This window comes from Lepisma saccharinum, chromosome 17 (assembly GCF_977018435.1).
Source record: "Lepisma saccharinum chromosome 17, izLepSacc3.1, whole genome shotgun sequence".
NCBI lineage: Eukaryota > Metazoa > Arthropoda > Insecta > Zygentoma > Lepismatidae > Lepisma > Lepisma saccharinum.
Window position 1 is genome coordinate 37,977,920 of NC_139245.1, and position 19,349 is coordinate 37,997,268.

The 19,349-nt window shown below is 39.4% G+C and overlaps 1 protein-coding gene across 1 annotated transcript in view; it reads right to left on the reverse strand.

Annotated features, from left to right (window-relative positions):
- Window positions 1–303: 303 nt before the first annotated feature.
- LOC146001273 (metabotropic glycine receptor) overlaps window positions 304–19,349 on the reverse strand; it is a 981,963-nt gene continuing 962,917 nt past the window's right edge. Inside the window, exons 11-12 of the mRNA XM_083138577.1 lie at window positions 4,867–5,034; window positions 304–1,856 (exon numbers count right to left, since the gene is read on the reverse strand). Coding sequence (XP_082994703.1) covers window positions 1,173–1,856; window positions 4,867–5,034 — 852 coding nt within the window. The 3' untranslated portion in view covers window positions 304–1,172. The remainder of the gene's footprint in view (window positions 1,857–4,866; window positions 5,035–19,349) is intronic.

A 19,349-nucleotide genomic window follows, 5' to 3' on the forward strand; every position in this document is an offset into this window, starting at 1 on the left:
AAATCAATAAATACTATTTTTTTATGAAGATCTGGACATGTATTAAACATCCAGCGGTTTTTTAATACTCTTTTTTCAATATTCAAAACATCAGGAAGTCTGTTAGATGTCCAAGAGATATCCAGAATATCCATATATGAAAACTAAATGTTGTGGATATCCGATGGATGTCACTTGCGTACATGCGTACTATACCTTCTCATGTTTCTTGAAATTATCAGTTGTATGAATATAATAACTACATTAAACACTATTGAGGGATTTAGTCATTAAAAATAATAACAGGAAATTTAAAAGGTGAAACATTTATCACAGATAATATATGTGACGGTTTATGTATTTACATATTGAGTCGGCATAAGAATGAAGCTCTTTGATCGCTTTGGCTTTACTCATCCGAATTGTATAAGGAAGCACAATTGTATTGTTTCGAGCTGCACTGTCTAGGCTGACACGATTTTCAAATATTAATAAGTTTAAAACTTGTTATGAATTTTGAAGCTCAGAAAATTGAGGTTTTAATTCTAAATCTTTCTTATTGACAGTTTGATTCAAATTATAACATTGTTATTTCTACCTGGCTGACACATGTAGTATGAAGACCAATTGGTGGAGAGTGTACTGGGAGGACCAATTTGCGGACAGTATAGTGGGAGGACCAATTGGCGGACAGTATAGTTAGACCAATTGGCGGACAGTATAATGGGACCAATTGGCGGACAATATAGTACGAGAACCAATTGGTGGTCAGTAAAGAAGGAAAACCAATTGGCGGTCAGTATAGAAGGAGGACCAATTGGCGGACAGTATAATAGGAGAACCAATTGGCGAACAATATAAGAGCAATATAATGAGAGGACCAATTGACGGTTAACTTACGAAAATCCTGCCCATTAGATATGTTACAATGAAGAACATTGCACAATCCACAGTTGCCAAAGGGGCTCAGATCTCTGGCAGCTTTGGTATGTACAGATCCTCGTGGAACATTGCATTCCTGGACAGTGCACCTTGAAAGAGTTACGCACAATGTTTTAAAAAATTGTGCTTGAGAACTTCCATCAGCGCAGATGGATGAAACATATAAGTCTATGATAGTATGATACGGAGGGAGACAATTTTGAGTTATTGTTTGCATGTAAAATGATTCTTAAATTGATGATTAACAATATCTATACTGTCACTTCGTCCGTGAATCGATTTTTATCATCTAGATTTATCACTATCGTGTGCGTACGAGCATGGCCAGATTTCAACTTCCTTTTCTCGGGAGTTCCTTCGGGTGTTCCTTGAGCACTGTGCACCGTCACGTCGACAGAGGACCGTGGATGGTCGGACACACGTCCGGCCACGCTGCCGTTCGCACTTTCGACACTACCACCACCGACACTCACAGAGTCTGATATGTCGACTTTCCTGCTGGCCATTTCGATAGTCACGACGTCCGGCCCTTCCGCGGACATGGCACTCACATTCACCGCCGACGAGGAGGAAGATGACGTCACTGTTCTCTCCCCATTTGCCGGTTCTTCTTCCACTTGCGCCAACGGGGAAGGGTTCCTGTCGCTGGGTGCATTCTCTTTCTTCTTCAGCACCATGTGCTCCGGTGGTTCTACCGATGCAGCGGAGAACGTCGCACACACTATTTTGTCCGTTACGGCAGCTAGGACATTGTTGAGGTGTGGGGTGGCTAGAAGTTGTCCCAGCTTCGACTGACCAGGCTCCTTTTCGACTGCGTAGTCTAACTTGGCTGCTTCCTGCATTGCCGTCAACTTGGCCACTAGGTGGCGGTTGCCCAGCCTCATGTTCTTCTCTTTCAACTGCTCCAGTTGGGTGTACAATCTTCGAAACTCATCCTGCAACAAAAATAGCAATTCAAGCAATCTTCTAAACATACTCTATATATATTGCCGGCATAATACTACCCGTGCGTTCATTTCGATCTGCAGCCGAGAGATCGGGAGAAGCGTGGCGGGCGGCACTGACGGAGATGCCGACATTTGCGGCCTGAAATGCCCGCTTATTTTTATGGACATATGCAGACATTTATATAAATATTGCAAAACGAGCACTAACCTGTGTTATAAGAGTATGGTTTTAATTTTAGTAGCTTAGTGACTGTATGTGCCGATGATTTTGACACGCCCACCTCTTGTGAAACACGGCGTAGAGGTTTGTTTGGAGAACGTTCTAACGCTGCACCAATATCATCGAGTTTTGCTTCGGTTAGAATCCGTCGTTTTTGCTTAGGTGTTTTAAAATTTAACGATACACTTTCTCGTAATTTAAGGACAAGATGTCTAACCGTATCTCTGTGTGGAGTTGAAACGCATGGGAATTTCTGTACAAATTACCTACACACGTCTCGACACGAGTTTGTTTTCACGTAGGTACGTGTCATACATAAAAAAATCTTTGTTCTAACGTGAATCTTGCGGCTGGCATTCCAATCGTCTCACTGACACGTCACACATACACACTACAATAACACAAACAAGTAACTGCAAGTAACCAAGAATAACACTCTTGCGCACAGTACGAAATTAACACGCTCTTGGTTTACATTGCTCGCCACTATATTTTCAACTCTGGCTTCATCTAGTCGCGAAGGAACAAAAAACTCGAGCTCGGAGATTTCGGATTGCAAGGAAGCTCACGAACACTATTGACTTTTAACGGTTTCTTCTACAGCGTAATCTTGATACAGTGTTGCACATTCAAAACCTCCAAACGATCCCCATCGGCACAAAACTCTTTCGAGGATATAAACTTAAGCAGGACGTTACTGGTCAAAACTATAATTAAAATGTTTTATTATCTGTGGCTCTTAACATCGTTTCTATAGCGTATTTATTTGTGTATATAAGAGCAGAACTTGGATGAATTACAGAAGAACTTTTGCGTGTTATAACACAGGTTAGTGATCGTTTTGCAATATTTATATAAATGTCTGCATATGTCTATAAAAATAAGCGGGCATTACAGGCCGCAAATGTCGGCATCTCCGTCAGCGCCGCCCGCCACGCTTGTCCCGATCTCTCGGCTGCAGATCGAAATGAACGCACGGTATTTTGTCATATCTCCATCCGCACTAACTGCTCTACAGAGCTGATTGAAGCTGATGTGGATTTTGAACACACTTATACGCAATTTGCGCAAACACTTCATTAATGTTGATTGTACATCACATCACAGATACGTCCCATCGAAACGTGATGCATTAAATATGTACAGTACAGCACAAGTACTGCTCGGCAAATTGTCCGTGACTAATTTTCATGAATTTTTCTCTGGCTTCCTGCGTGTTTTTAAGGACTCAATTTTTTGTATGCTGGTGCAGAGGTTGTGACAAGGTTGTTTGTCCTTTCTGTTTCAAATCTTGAAGGTCTCATTGCGTAAAGAGAATAAACATGTTTATGCACAATTTGCTTGGCAATACTTGTGCATTCCACTCTACGGAACACGATAACGTCAACTCATTTTCGAAGAACAATGGAGATACGACAAAACAGTATTCAGGCAGCGATATTGTAAAATACGTAAACTTAAAATTATTTCCAAAAGTTTTGAACTTTTCTACTAAAGTCTTACTACGAGCTTACTCTCACATAAAGATGAGATTTCATCGGAATGGGTCGTTAAGAATAAACGATACCTTCTTCACTCTCTTCTCCTCACCAATTATCTTGAAGAAGCCTTACGTTTACGGGAACGAAAGCTCTATAATTAGAACTTAATGCAATGAGAGTAGGTAAGTTCGAAACTTCCAGACTAATTCTATTTTTACATGTGCTCTGTGGTGGCCCCGACTATAAGAAATAATCAGTCCTACGGAGTTAACAAGTGAGGTACCAAATAAAACTATGCGACACTTTAAAATCAGAAGATGCACATCAACTGTGCAGTATTTGTTGTACCATTGTATGAAGCTAGTATGAGGCGCAATTTTATTAATAGGGAAACGCAACTCTTCCTCACAGCTATTTATGTATATGTATACATTTCACATGAATAAGAAAGTACTTTAAACAATTATTAATTCCCAGTTTATGCAGAATATATGCCAGAATTTCCCAGAGAACTTAAGTATTAACTGGATTGATTGATTGATTTGCTTTATTTTACTTCGCTTCTTGCGCCACTTTTGGCTATTTTGCGAAGATGGGGATGAGCGATGATATGATGTAATTGATGAATGGACACTCACAAACATCCATGCCCAAGCCAGGATTCGAACCGGGGACTCCCGGCGTCGTAGCACGATGTGCTAACCACTCTGGCACTGGACTGGCAAAGTATTAACTGGAAATTACAGTAATGTAATCTTATTTCATTGACAAAATTGAATATGGTCTCTCCCTTCTCAATTTCAGTACCATCAATTCTACTACCTTTCTAGTTATGTGAGAATTCAATGCTGAATAATGTTTTGTCATTTATCAGCTTGTTATCAGTCATTTATCACCCTGTTATCAGTCATTTATCAGCTTGTTATCAGTCATTTATCAGCCTGTTATCAGTCATTTATCAGCCTGTTATCAGTCATTTATCAGCTTGTTATCAGTCATTTATCAGCCTGTTATCAGTCATTTATCAGCTTGTTATCAGTCATTTATCAGCCTGTTATCAGTCATTTATCACCCTGTTATCAGTCATTTATCAGCTTGTTATCAGTCATTTATCAGCCTGTTATCAGTCATTTATCAGCCTGCACACAAATGATACTATTTTTCTCATGCATCTTATTGAAATATCTCCAGATGCCGCACTGCCCTCTTTCGTGCCACTGTACAACGAATAATAATTCGAACTGTCTATAGAAACCACAGAGTTATTTTGTAGACACCCGGTACAAAATATAATTACCTGAACGTCATGTTCTGTGAGCTTCGAGTATTCGTTCTGCCCCGAGGACTGGGTGGAAGTCATGTGGGAATTTGTAGATCTCGGCTTCGCAAGAAACTTGGCAGCTTGTGGCTTGGGAATGCTTGAGCTATCATCCGACTTCCCCTGCCCCTTGAACACCATGTAAGCCTGGAATCATATGAAATAACACATGTAATATCCTTAAAATTCACCAGAGAAACAGTTACAATTAAAATTCACCACCACATCATAGAACAGATTGAAGAAACACTACTTACATTTGCATCAATTAATAAAAACTATTTTTTTTCACAAAAATCATGATCAGCTGATGAGATTTCTGATTTTAGAAATTCAAGTGTACTATTTCATAATATAGCGTTGTACTGCTCATTCCTTACTCAACTTCAATCAGTAAACCTATACCCTGTCCCAATTATCTCTGGAGCAAGGCCGCGCATAGCGTCAGGAAAGGGGAGGAAATCGAGTGGGCAGTACACGGTGCTGCGAAGGCTTTTCCCCTTCCATGCAATCCCGTTCCCTCTCACGTATTCACTGGTGAAGCCGTCTCCCGTCACTACTTGCGCAGAGACTTGTTTTCTTTCGCCTTCTCCAGAGATAACTGCGACAGGGTGTGAGGTTAAGTATTAACACTAGAATTACAGAAGCGGTCAAATTGACCGTTTTAATATTTAATAATAATCTCCTCAAAGAATTTACCGGGCTACTTCAACACCAAAGACGTTTTCTGAAATGGAGTTTACATGAAGATATAAAACTTATAAAAGTAATTTCAAGCATTGAGTGTGCGTGGATGGGGGCGGGGAGGGAGAATTCTTATTTCTACCTAAAATTACTATTGCAGGTCATTTTGACCACCGTTATTACTTAGTCGTAATATTTTCTACGTATTGTCCTTCAGAAATCAAATGAAACGAGGGTATGTCATGTATTTTCGTCAAGTATTTGCATTAATCATAATTTCAAGTTAAGTTCTATCATAAATGTATACTCTGTTCCAGCTAACTGTAGAGCAGGCAAACGAAATCAAGTCTCTGCGCAAGTAATGACGCGAGATGGCTCCACCAATGAACACGTGAGAGGAAGGGAAATGCGTGGAGTGGGGGAAAGCGACTGCCTTCCCAGCAGCGTGTACTGCTTAGCTCTGGCCACTCGATTTCTCCCCTTCTCTGACGCCTTGCTCCACAGTTAGCTGGGACAGGGTATAACTGTTGTATTTCATCTCAAGTATCGTCTCATGATGAAAGAAATACAACAATTTTACCAGGCTACTTTCTTAATCCCTATTTTCTAAGACTCTTACCACAGATAAGGGTATCTCCTTCTTGGCCGGAATATGAGGATAAGTATCGCCTCGATTATCCATAAGCGTTATTGTTGACAATTTTTTGACACTTACTGTTATTATGCTTCTAAAAGTAACGGTTTACTGTTATCATGTTTCCAAAAGTAACGGTTTGCTGTTATTATGCTTCCAAAAGTAACGGTTTACTGCTATCATGTTTCCAAAAGTAACGGTTTGCTGTTATTATGCTTCCAAAAGTAACGGTATGCTGTTATTATGTTTCCAAAAGTAACGGTTTGCTGTTATTATGCTTCCAAAAGTAACGGTATGCTGTTATTATGCTTCCAAAAGTAACGGTATGCTGTTATTATGCTTCCAAAAGTAACTGTTGCCGCATGAAGAAATTTAGCTCAAAACGCCAAGAAGAAATGTAGCCGTAGCGCCGCTATAGCTGCTACAGCAGCGCGGCTACAAGCAATGCGATACTTCCAAGCACTGGTAAATTGCTGAAATGTTTCTATGAAAAGTACCCGATTTCCTTACGTTCTTTATTAACCTCTAAGGGACAGTTTACGATCACTTTGACTCTAAATTTACCCTTACACGAGTAGCGGCTTCTGCCTAGTCGCACATTCGTACGTGCACAATCAAATAAATCTGTAATACAAATCATTATTATTATACTTATTTATTGAACTCTATCTCCTTCGAAACATCAAGTGTTCCCACGCCGCTCTACAAAGAGAAATGGTGGAGAAGCCTGTGATCCGTGATATCAGTCCGCGTAGACCAGGCCGCGATCGGGGCAGGAACACAATGGTAGTTTCGTTCGCTATGACGCTGTTGCAGCATTCGCGTAGAGGACGCTGATTGGGTGTTTTGGCTTGAGCGCCGTGTGAGGGGAGGTTGCATCATTTAGGAAGGTTGTGAACGCAAAGATCTGTGTGCGAGGAAATGTAGTGTTGCTAACCCATTCCATTGGAGATCGTGTGAAGGAGTCGATGCAACCCATACATCATCGCAAATTGAGGGATTTTTTTTTATGAAAGAGAAATTTCGATGGTATATTGTCCCGAGCACAACAGGGGAAGAAAAGGAGGAGGAGGAGGGAAGGGCAACTGAAACCAAAATGGATATTTTAAGCATACCTTTGCTTCCTACATCTTGGTCAAAATGAACGGCCTCTGTGGCGCAGTAGCCGAATTATCAACCCGCGGGGAGGAAGCGTGAATCAAATAGTCAGCTATTTTGCATTGTGTGGCTGTTACTGCGTTCCAAAATTATTTAACGCTGTCAAATAGTCGTTCTTATTTCAGTGCAAAGTGTTTAATTTCATGATGAATAGGGAAACTGTACATAGCGAAATCAGACTTAACGTTATTGAAGTTTTGGAGAGAAGTTAGCTACAAAGCCTGTAGCAACTGCAGTAATATATGGATACAGCGGAAGAGAAGGAAAAATCTGAAGTACGATTACGAAGCGGGGCAGTGTGAACTTAGTGAGTACTGTTATTTGCTTTAACATATATTATTATCTTGATTTCGTTTGATTTGCTTGGTTTGATCAGGCTGTCATTAGAAATAAACAACAGCTAGATAGATTACAACTGAGTTCCTCCATGTGGTAGTTGGATCGGCTTCTTTGGTGTACATAGCCGGGGAGAAAGTTTTTACGAAATATTTTGCAAATCGACAATAGTATTGATATTGTAGATCGGTATTTCTATGTTTTGAGTGATTTTGTTATATTATTGAATGCTGAATTACATACTTCACAATAACATTGCTCTTCTCGTGATTGGCTGGAAAATTTCCGAAATATTTGAAATTTGTAGAAAAATTCGTGTGAAAAAATCATGAAATACGTATAACTCTGTCATGGCCCCATTTTCAGTGAAAAGTGATCAAAACTTGGGTTGCCAATTACGTACGCAAAAAGGGGTGTGAGTATTTCACAGGGGTGGTATAACACTTCTGGACAATAGCCTGAAGTGCACACCCATAGAGCCAGATCACGAGCCGCACTGCCTTAAACCCGCCTAAATAATGTTTTTGAACTCCCACCGCAATGGAATAATCTAGATATACCCCTGACTTTATCTTTTCCTTGAATACTAACTGACAAGGTATTCGAAAGTTACTGTTCGTCATTCAAAAATAATCCAAACAAAAATTTTAGTTCGTCACCATGCAGTTTTACGAAAAGGGTGTAAGACGGCCTTGCGCCTTCCAGAGATTTTGCTGTGATTATTGAATTCACTCAGTAACGTTTTTTTTATCTATTATGGTAGTATTTATGTCGAAAATGCAAAAGAAACGCAAGATAAATAAAACCACATATAAACGATTTATCTCGTTGCTACGCACAGAATATCTGTGGTAAATTGCTTGAGTGTTCCTTGAAAAAGTACTCATTTTTATAACGTTGTTTCTTCAGTAACGTCATCTGTTAGGAATGAGTATAACATTCAGGTATTTTCCCGAATCTATTCTTTACATAGATGTACATCATTCTTTTGTTTCCTAACCGCTAGTTAAAGTCACGTCTTCGCGGTCAGTTTTCAATGCCGAAGCACCGATGCTTCGCAGGTGAAGGATGTCTCGGAATCCATCGCTTCAGGGCAATGGTTCCGGTGACGTCAGGCTTGACAGCTGTTGAAATTTAGCAGTGCCATCTCTTGTTTTGTTTGTCAGAATAAGTGGAAGGAAGAGTGCGAGTGGTGCCTCTCTGCGCCTCTTAGCGGATTATTACAAAACTTCTTGCGAATGGGTATTCTCAGCAGGAGGTCAGTGCACCGGTTTCCTGCCTTCGTTCCAGATCTGCTTATATACCCTTATCTGTACTCTTATCTCATCTGAAATTTAATTTTGTTGTAGTAGAAAACTATAAAATTGCACAAAATACACACACACAAAACTATAAATAGAATTTTCCTTACTTCACAAGTTCAATGAAACATTACGGTCAAAATGACCGCTGTTAGTAGTTCTAGGTGTTATCAAATGTAACTAATTCAATGGCACCTCGAGCTCGAGGTATGCGAGAGACATGTAAATGATATGTGGTCTTCACACCGACACTCTTCACCGTAGTTTCCGGCATGCCACGACAGAACCCCAATGCTCCTTTTCCCCAATAGCTTAAACGTGTTCTCTCGTTGTTTGGTTAACCTCGAGAACATGGCCCTCTATCGGAAATCGAACTTACTACCGCTTGAGCCAAATACTACATCGAAACCCAATGTCAAACGCTTCCAGAACTGTCAATTAATTCTACGTTAGGAAATGTATATTGGTTTCGTATTTTCTTAGTTTGTTTCCAATAAAAGTCTGACAAATGATTGCGAGACATGTCTATGTATGGGGTCATTTCATGCCAAATCATCACCAAGAAAATGAGCCTTTCAACCCGACCATCTCAGATTTTCATGAAATTTGATAGGATGGCAGGGGGCATGAAGTAACTTACATGAGCCCGACCCTGTGGCCGAGTGGTTAGCACATCGCGCTGCGACGCCAAGGGTCCCGGGTTCGAATCCCGGTCGGGCTTGGTTGTTTGTGAATGTCCATTCATCAATTTCATCATTTCATCACACATCCCCATCTTCGCAAATTAGCCTAGAGGCACAAAACGCGAAGTAAAATAAACTAAATCAATAAATCAACATTAACTTACATGTGTTAAAAATTTTAGCCCTCATTGATACACGGCGTTTGTATAACAAATGAATGCTCTCAAGGTAAAACAAAAAAATAATCACTTTTCTTCCAATTGTGGTATAACTTTCATCTTGGATTTTGTTTCGAAGCTAAGGGAGCATAGTTTTCATTAAAAATAGTATACATGAAAATATAGAAATTTTCATTTCAAGGTCACATAATGTGACCTTTGACCTTGAATACGTAAAGGAACGTATCTTAAATTTTGGTGAGAATAAGGTATGTTATACAGTTAAATTTAATCTCTGTTTGGTGTAAGTTTCATTTTGGGATGGCTCTGGAAACAGGAATTTAAAAAATCTGACACTAGTAGCGTGAAACACCTCATCGTCTAGTAAAGTAATGTAGTCTGGGGAACTAATTACAACAGAAATGAAACTAACTGCCTCTGTAGTAAAAAAAAGAAGGCGAATCCGATTTTGAAGAGTTTGCCACTCTTTGACTTGTAGGTTCGTCGCCATCTTGAAATAATGGCGCCAAAAATTCACCTTGAAAAATAGTATCTTGAAAACGGTGAACTGAGGACTAAAAGTGCAATTTCCTGTAAATCTGAGATGTTCGGATTGGGAGCTGTGATGATTTGGCATGGAGTGACCGACCCTATGGTAATACAAACTTCTGTGGCGGAGTGGTTAGCACAGCGCGCTACGACGCCATAGGTAACGGGTTCGAATCCTGGCTTGGGCACGGTTTTGTGAGTGTCTCTTCGTCAATTTCATCATATCATCACTCATCTTCAGCCATGATTAACCGAAAGTGTATCAAGAGGGAAGAACAAGAAACCAAATCAAATCAAAATCAAATTATTATAAATCTATCTCTGGAATCTGGAGCAAGGTCACGCATAACGGTAGACAAGGGGAGAAAGCTGGCGGAACAAAACAGTACGCGCTGTTGCAAAGGCTGGTAGGTGCAATCGCGTTCACCCCTCCATGCAATCCCGTGTCCTCGCACGTGTTCATTGGTCGAGCTCTCTCAAGTCACTACTTGCGCAGAGACTTGCTTTCATTCGCTCGCTCCAGAGATTCTCGCGACAGAGTATAGTAAGTGCATTGCAGAGTTCTTTAAAGAAACATGCTCTTAAAACAGGAGATCCTTGCCCAAAATATCAATATCTTCTCGTCCTTATCTTCCTTGTACTAAATTAGTGGTTTCTCGGATAACCCTTTTGATAGGAACAGAATAGCTTGTCTTCATAAGTAACTACGATTAATTTAGCAAACCGTATCTTACAGAGAAGAATAATAAGCGATTCTGAAACCAATCTGGACATTGAAGCGCGCCTAAATGTTTTATCAATAGATTTGTTTTCCAGATAAATCGTTCCAAGGGGTGTAAAGATTATCTTTAAACTGAGGACCGCTCCCATTACCAGAAGGAACAGGACGCATTAATGATGAAGCCACAGATGTTGAGAATGTTCTGAACTTACATCACGATCTAACTTCCTACCAGCTGCATTATGACCACTGACAGAATTTATGAAAATTATTATAGTTCCGGAAGGTTTCTATACGATAGCGTGCCTTTGATCCCAGAACAAGACGTATTGGCACAATTTGGAAATTTTTATTCTCTTCAGGCTCTTCCTAAGAAAGAAAGCAGGGTAAATCCACGTAATCTATCTGAGATGTTAACGAGGAAGGGCCCAACCATAAAATCTCTGTGTCAGCTAAGGCAGCGCATATGCTAAATGGCCACTTAAGAGATGAAAAATTGTTGCGGTTAAATCTCACTTTCATCCTTTAAGATTGCACTCGTTTCTCTTCTAAAATGAAGTTTTATTCAAGGCCATTATCATTTCGTTCAGGAAAACTACACAATATCTTTTACCTGGGTCTTGAACAGGTATGCAAATCCAACACAGACTGATTAAACCAATGTACAGTCGTGGATAGAGATACTTCTTCGCGTATGCGCAGTGAATGCTTCATTGCAACGAGCTATATTTAGACTCTGGAAGATAGCCCAGCCCGGATCATATTTGAACCTCTAATTTGCTGGTATCGATTTGGTTGACTTGTTGTTTTAAGTCCACTTTATGCACAGTAAGGCTAATTGGGACTGGACCTACAGTTTAAAGTGGGATCCGAACCACTTGTGCCTCCGCCGGGTATCGAACCCGGGACCCCTTGATTACAAGGCGACGACGCTACCACTGCGCCATGGGGGAGGCCCATATAATAAAGTATCAATATGCACAATGTTTTAAGATTTAAACACAACGTTCTTTTCGCTTTATCAAGTTTTGCGATGCAGTTAAAGAAGCCGTGTTTTGGCCATTTACCTGACTGCTTTTATTTGAGAAAACCAGCACTTTAGTCCAAAATATATTAGTCGACTTTGTAAAGTGCTCTAGTGCATTGTTTCTCAACCGCCGGGCCGCGACCCGATACCGTGCCATCGTATCAACTATACTGAGTAGTGAAAGGTTCAAATTATTATATTTTACGTCACATCATCTGTTTATAAACTGGCTTTAAAATTGCAATAGAATTATTATACGAATCGGCAAAAGACACCATGGTTCTTGTTACACAATTCTCGGAAACATCACATCACCGAAATCAGAAAACACGTACAATTCAGGAGTTGATAAGCTAGTGTCTGCATCGTAGTGTTTAGGTATTCGGAGTGTGCTTTTGGAAAAACTGATTTTAATACGGAGGGGGAGGAGTCTCAAAATAATAATAATTAAATAATTATATTAAATAAAATTAAAAAGTAATTATAATTAATAATAGCAATAATTAAAATATTGAAATCAATTCCAGGCACATATCAACCTTCGTGAAACCATGTCACGGTATTTTTATTAAGTCAATGCCCTTAGCCGAAGAATATTACGTACACAGTTTGAGGTCAGTCCATATTATTTCTCAGTTGTCTCATGCACAACATGCCTCTCCCAAGTTTCAATAACTATCATTGTATCCGAATTGAACCCCTCTCGAAATAATTTGACAAGCTGCTACCGTGCAGAGACATTTGCAGCACAAATTTTACAACGCAATTTACATGTAACAATGTGTCTTGTTACGTTTTTCTCTGGTGACTAATAAGCTGATAAATGCAATTATATCAGTACAATCATGCAAACTGAGCAAAGAAACCAGTGTCGCTTGCCGCGTGTCGAGTGCACCTTGTCTCTTCGGTGTGAAACTCTCGTGTCGCGTGTGAATTATCCTTACACCGAAGAGACACGCGACATGCGACACGCTGCAAGAGACATGTGTCGCTTGCAAGCGAACACTCAGTAATCAATTGAACCTTTCCAACACGGCAAGATGCACGTGTCGCATGTCGCTTACGTGTCTCTCGGACTGTGCCGTTTTCTCAATACCGTTTTCTCAATACCGTGGATCGTGTCGCCTCGGTTTGTTTTTCGCGAATGCGAAGTGCATACGTCACCCCAACGAGCTATTTTTAGGAAGCCCAATCGGAGGCCTTATAACATGTTTGTACCTCTAATTTGTTGATATAATGAAGTATCAATTTGTATAATGTTTTAAGATTTATACTCAACGTTATTTTCCCTTGATCAAGTTTATGATGCAGTTATCTGCTGTAATTTGCTTTCAACATCGTGTAAAGAGGACATATTTTGGCCATTTAAGGCGACTGCTTTTACTTTAAGAAGCCATCATATGGAGGCACTTTAGTCCAAAATAGATCAGATAACGTGGTAAAGTATTCTAGTGCATTGCTTCTCAATGCGGGTCCTCGTATCAACTATATTGAGCTGCGAAAGGTTCTGATGAAATTGGTTGACAAATAACACAATCCGAATATCATATTTGAGTTTTGAGTTTTCGTTTTTTCTGTCAATTTTATGCACAAATATACTTATCAGGACTAGACCTACAGTTTAAAGTGGATCCCGCGCCACTGTATGCCTCCACTGGGTATCGAACCAAGGATCACTTAATTACAAGGTGACGACGTTACCGTTTCGTCATTCATATTTTTATATTTGTCAACAATTCTACACGTAATCCAACTATGTATTATTACTCTCTTTGATCATGTCAGAATTTATTTATCAATATTTAATTTCATGGGTACATGTTAATTCATGCATACAATCTCAAATACTGGAAAGATATTTACGAGGAAAATTCTTGGTCTAAGGGCATTGACTTAAAAAAAAAAGAAATACCGGGACATGGTTTCACGAAGGTTGAGAATCATTTCTCTGGTGTTTAGACCTTCGTTTTATCCAGGCTGGAAAGTATAGCGTCCATAGTTTGAGGTCAGTGCGTATCATAGGCGCCGACTCCATAGGGTTGGCGGGGTCTCGAGTCCCTCAATGTTAATGATGTTGGGGCACAGCCCCTCAAATAATTTTGCTTAAGAGGATCTAATGTATTATTTTGCTTATCTCGTAAAGTTTACTCTGAATTATGCCACATGAATTTAACTTTAAATACACATTTGAAATGTTCTAGACCATCAACTTTGGGGGGGGGGGGGGGTTATGACTGGAGACAGCAAAACACATGACTTACTACTATATAGATATACTAAGTATGTATATATGAGTATTGGTAACATATTTACTAAAAAGAGTTCCAAAATAACTTGGTGATATGACAATTATTACCAGTATGTTGTTTAGTGAATTCTGAACAACTTGAAGTCGTAAACACGACTTTCAGGCAATATTGATATGTATGATATTTAGTTATCCTCGAAATCTCTTCCTCTAGTCCAAAGAATAAGGGGAAAATAATTCTAAAGTCTTTGAGTTTATTTAACACTGACTTGCAGTAAAATACGCAAGGAAAACTTATGAAAAGTCTGTATCGCAAAAGTAGGACCTGCTATGATCAAATGCATTATTGCTAAAGCACGGCGTGCTATGTGTTTTTTTTATTATTGCAAAATTTAATTAAAAAAGTAAAATATTGTAGCAAGAACAAAAAAGTAAACTATTTTCCTGCGATTTGTGTTAGCATTTATGTAAATAATTAAATAAACCTGTTAAATATTGTAAATATTCGTTATTTTTATAGGTACGATAACACTAAGGTTATATGCACCTGTCACATGTCCTTTCTTTACTTATCTACACTATTCCCACGAAAACATAGAGGCGTTCCAAACTTTTTTTTTTTTTGGCATTTTTCAGTTGTGACTCAAAAGTGACCGTTCCCCCTTAGGCGGCATTCAGTATCGCGCGCGGGAACGTTTCCTTAAATCATAGCAGTCCAGCCATGAATTTGGCTGATATAAGAAAAATAAAACGACGGTACATTGTTCGGAATGCAAATTAATTGTATGCAGAAACTATTGCAGTACCCATACGAAATGTCGCAGTTGTCAGAATGTATTGAAAAGTTACAATATTGGTTCCGTTTTATTTGAGTTTGTATAGGCTGTATATAGAGTTTGACCTCCGGATCAAAGCGAGTTGAGACGACCACCCAACACGCTCGGCTACCGAGGCCGGCATAAAACTGTTAGGTTGGCCTCTTAATGTAAATACATAGCCTACTTTTCAATAAAAATGTTAATTGTTATCTAAAAAAACAAATGAGCAGACAGAAAATATTTTGAAACATTCTCTAAACGTTTTTCATGTTACATTTCATTTGCATAAGGAATATAATAGTTACTTAAAAACTGCTATACGAAGACGTAATTTTTATTTTTAAAAAAGGGAGGGAGTGAGTCATTCATTCATTTATTTCAGTGATCAGAGGCCCCTACAATAATTTTGACAAGTCGGCGCCCCTGGTGCGTATTAATTCTTCGTTTCTCATGCACAACATGCATCTCCCAAGTTTCAATAGTTTGCACAAATTTTAAAACGCGATTTACATGCAATAATGTCTCTTGTTACTTTTTTTCGGCTGACTAAAAAACTGATTAATGCAATTATATCGGTATCATCATGCGAACTGAGCAAGAAATAAGTGTCGCTTGCCGCGTGTCTCTTCGGTGTGAATTCTCCCGAAGAATTCAAGAATTACTGTAATTATATAAACAGGTACACAATCTGTATACAGGGTGTGGCAAAATAACTTCGACAACGCTCGGGTGCTGGTAGATGTCATAAAAACAAGTAACATCGCAAGTATCATTATTGTTTTGTATTTTGCTCAGGTAAGACTGCCAAGTGACGCTAGTGGCAACCCTGCCGCGCGCCCCTGGAAGTTATATCAGAGCGGTCGTTTGCCGTATTGGGTTGCATACATTCAGCATAGATTTTAAGCTCTTATAGCGCAGAAACTAAGCGCTTTCGAGGTAAAGTTAATTAGGAAAAGTTACTTGGTTTCATGATATCTACCAGCACCCAAGCGTTGTTGAAGTTGGTTTGCGACACCCTGTATATACTTGCAGACATTTGAACAACCACCCTGTATATTCTTTCAATGGATGTTACGCAATAAGAGGAAAGGTTGCAACCGTACAGCTTCTACCTGAATTTTAGAGTGGTGCTTTTTTTACTTGTTTAAAGTCCCTTAATGTCTCCATAGGAAAACAATATCTTAGGATAATGGAAAATGCGGAAGTGTTGTCTGAATGAATTATCTGCAGTCCTCTTCTCCTGATGCATATGCATTAGAATACGATAGTTGTTTTGAAAGTAGACACGAAGTAGAGAGACTTTCCATCCAAGTTAGTATATTTCATTCGCAAACATTCATTCAATTATGTTTTTCACTAATGGAGTTAAAGCAAGATCATTTACTCAATGCACTCCATTTCTAACTTCAGTAACCAGGTCTCTATCTCCCATTTTGCATTATTGTACTAATGCCGGTCTCGTACAGTCACGGGAATAAAAATTAAACAGCTATATCCTAAAAAACTAGTTTTCCTGCACGGCGTTGTGTGTGTTGCCTAACTCCAAGGCGATAGCCGTTGTTTCTATTGTAAATTTGCTATACGGGTTCTTTCATCACCGTAGAGTTTCGATTATGCAACACATATAGCATCATGAAGGATAGCAAGAATTTTAGGATCTGGATGCCCATTTTGTTATTGCCGTCGACTGTACAAGGGGTATTCAGTTTTCGACTTACGATCATACCACCGTACGGTTTGATTCTCGGACTGCGCAAGGGCGCCCATTTGATTGTCTTCCTTCATCAATTTCATCCAATCTTTCATCATCATCGAGGGCCTCGCTCATGGCATAGTGGCAAGTAACGTCTTCGCCTTGTTATCTGGAGTCCACGGGTTCGGTACCCGTGGGACTTACAGGGTGGGCACAATTGAAGTTGCCCTTCTCAGAGCCTCTGGAACCATTTCTAAGCAACTGATTGCTCTCAAACTTGGTATAGAGGCTATGGAGACCGCGGGAAAGCGAATGCTGACGAGAACAATAGTTCAAATTTTTACCACCAGGTGGAAATGTGGCGCTTAGAATTAAACTTTCCCATACTCAGAACCCTCTGGAGTCTTTTATAAGCAACTGATTGCGCTGAAACTTAGTATAGAGGCTATGGAGACCACGGGGAAGCGAATGCTGAAGAAAAAGAAAATAATTCAAATTTTCACCACCAGGTGCAAATGTGGCGCTTAGAATTGAAATTTTACATACTCAGAGCTCTCTGAAGCTTGGTCGAACTCATGGATTCCGTTGAAACGTGGTACATAGACTATGGAGATCCTTGGGGGAAGCGAATTCTGGTGGAAAAAATAATTCAAATTTTTACCAACATGTTGAAATGTGGCGCTGAAGCAACAACATCCAGTAATTTGAGTTTATGCCGGTATAGTAATGTTCAATATGGCCCTGTCAACGTGAATGACCCTTTGGAAGCGCAAGGCCGTGTGATCAATGGCCAGTCGAATCTTTTTCCAGGATGTTGTTTACTGTGCACCAGATTTTGGCCCCACATTTCGACCTGGTGGTGAAAATTTGAACTATTTATCTTCTCGTCAGCATTCGCTTCTTCTTAATGGTCTCCATAGCCTATATACCAGGTTTCGGCGCAATTAGTTGCTTCGACAGGGCTCCAGAGGGCTCTAACCGTGGCGTAGTGGTTAGCGCAGCTCGCTACGATGACAAGGGTCCAGGGTTCGAATTCAGACAGGGGCATGGGTGAGTGTCCCTTCATCAATTTCACCACGTCATCACTCATCCTCATTGGCATAAAAGTGAAGTGAAAGAATCTAATTCAATCGATCGGTGGACTAAGGGTGGAAAGAAAGGATTGTTGCCTTCGTTAAAGGTATTATCCCAGCAATCAACTGGTGTGCCTCTACAGCGATGACAGACAGATGCATCCAAGCTACTGAAAATGGCTCTTTATACATGGCGGGGAAGATTATTTGACCGTACAAAATTATCCAATAAAGAACTGAATTTTTAAACCATATTCCTATGACAGTACTCCTGGGGCAGTGAAGCTTATGACTATCATATAAGCTTACTCGCAAATACACCCAGAAGCTCAACAAAATCATGGGTCGCACACCCCTTTCAATATTTACCCATTCAGGATACAAAAAAGCTATTAGCTCTTTGCCATAGTACAAGATCAATACAATCTGCTTATTTTTAACCGACTCTGCTTTCCAATTTCTACACAAACAGCCTGCGACAATCAACCAAATGAAACCAAAACAAATCTACTTTTTTTGGGTACGTTCGTAGTGAGAATCGAATACACCCCTAGGGTATGGTTTTTTCCGTTACTTCCTCCCTTTTAAAACGAATCCCTAAGGTTGGGGGGGGGGAAGTGATGCTGGTATAAATCATAAATACCAAAACAGGACGAAATTATGGGAAACAACGTTTTCCAATTTTACCGTTGCTTGACTGCGCCGCGGAATCTCGTTGAATTCAACGGATTATTTTCTTCCGCCCCATTCTAATTAATCATAAAAATCCATTAACTTTACTTTACAGTTGACATATTCTACTACGTCCGCCATGTAGCGAGGTTTTCGTCTTATTTTCTCCTAAAATTCGATGTTATCTCTTGTTTCAATTCGGTCTTATTTTTCGCGATTTAGGGTAAATTTCAATGTTATATTTTATTTCAATTCGGTCTTATTTTTAGCGATTTAGGGTCTATTTCGATGTTATCTTTTATTGCAATTCGGTCTTATTTCTCGCGATTTAGGGTAAATTTCGATGTTATCTTTTATTAAAATTCGGTCGTATTTTTCGCGATTTAGGGTAAATTTCGATGTTATTTTTTATTTAAATTCGGTCTTATTTATTGCGATTTAGGGTAAATTTCGATGTTATCTTTTATTTCAATTCCGTCTTATTTTTCGCTATTTAGGGTAAATTTCGATGTTATCTTTTATTTCAATTCAGTCTTATTTTTCGCGATTTAGGGTAAATTTCGATTTTATCTTTTATTTCAATTCGGTCTTATCTTTCACGATTTAAGGTAAATTTCGATGTTATCTTTTATTTCAATTCGGTCTTATTTCTCGCGATTTAGGGTAAATTTCGATGTTATCTTTTATTGCAATTCGGTCTTATTTTT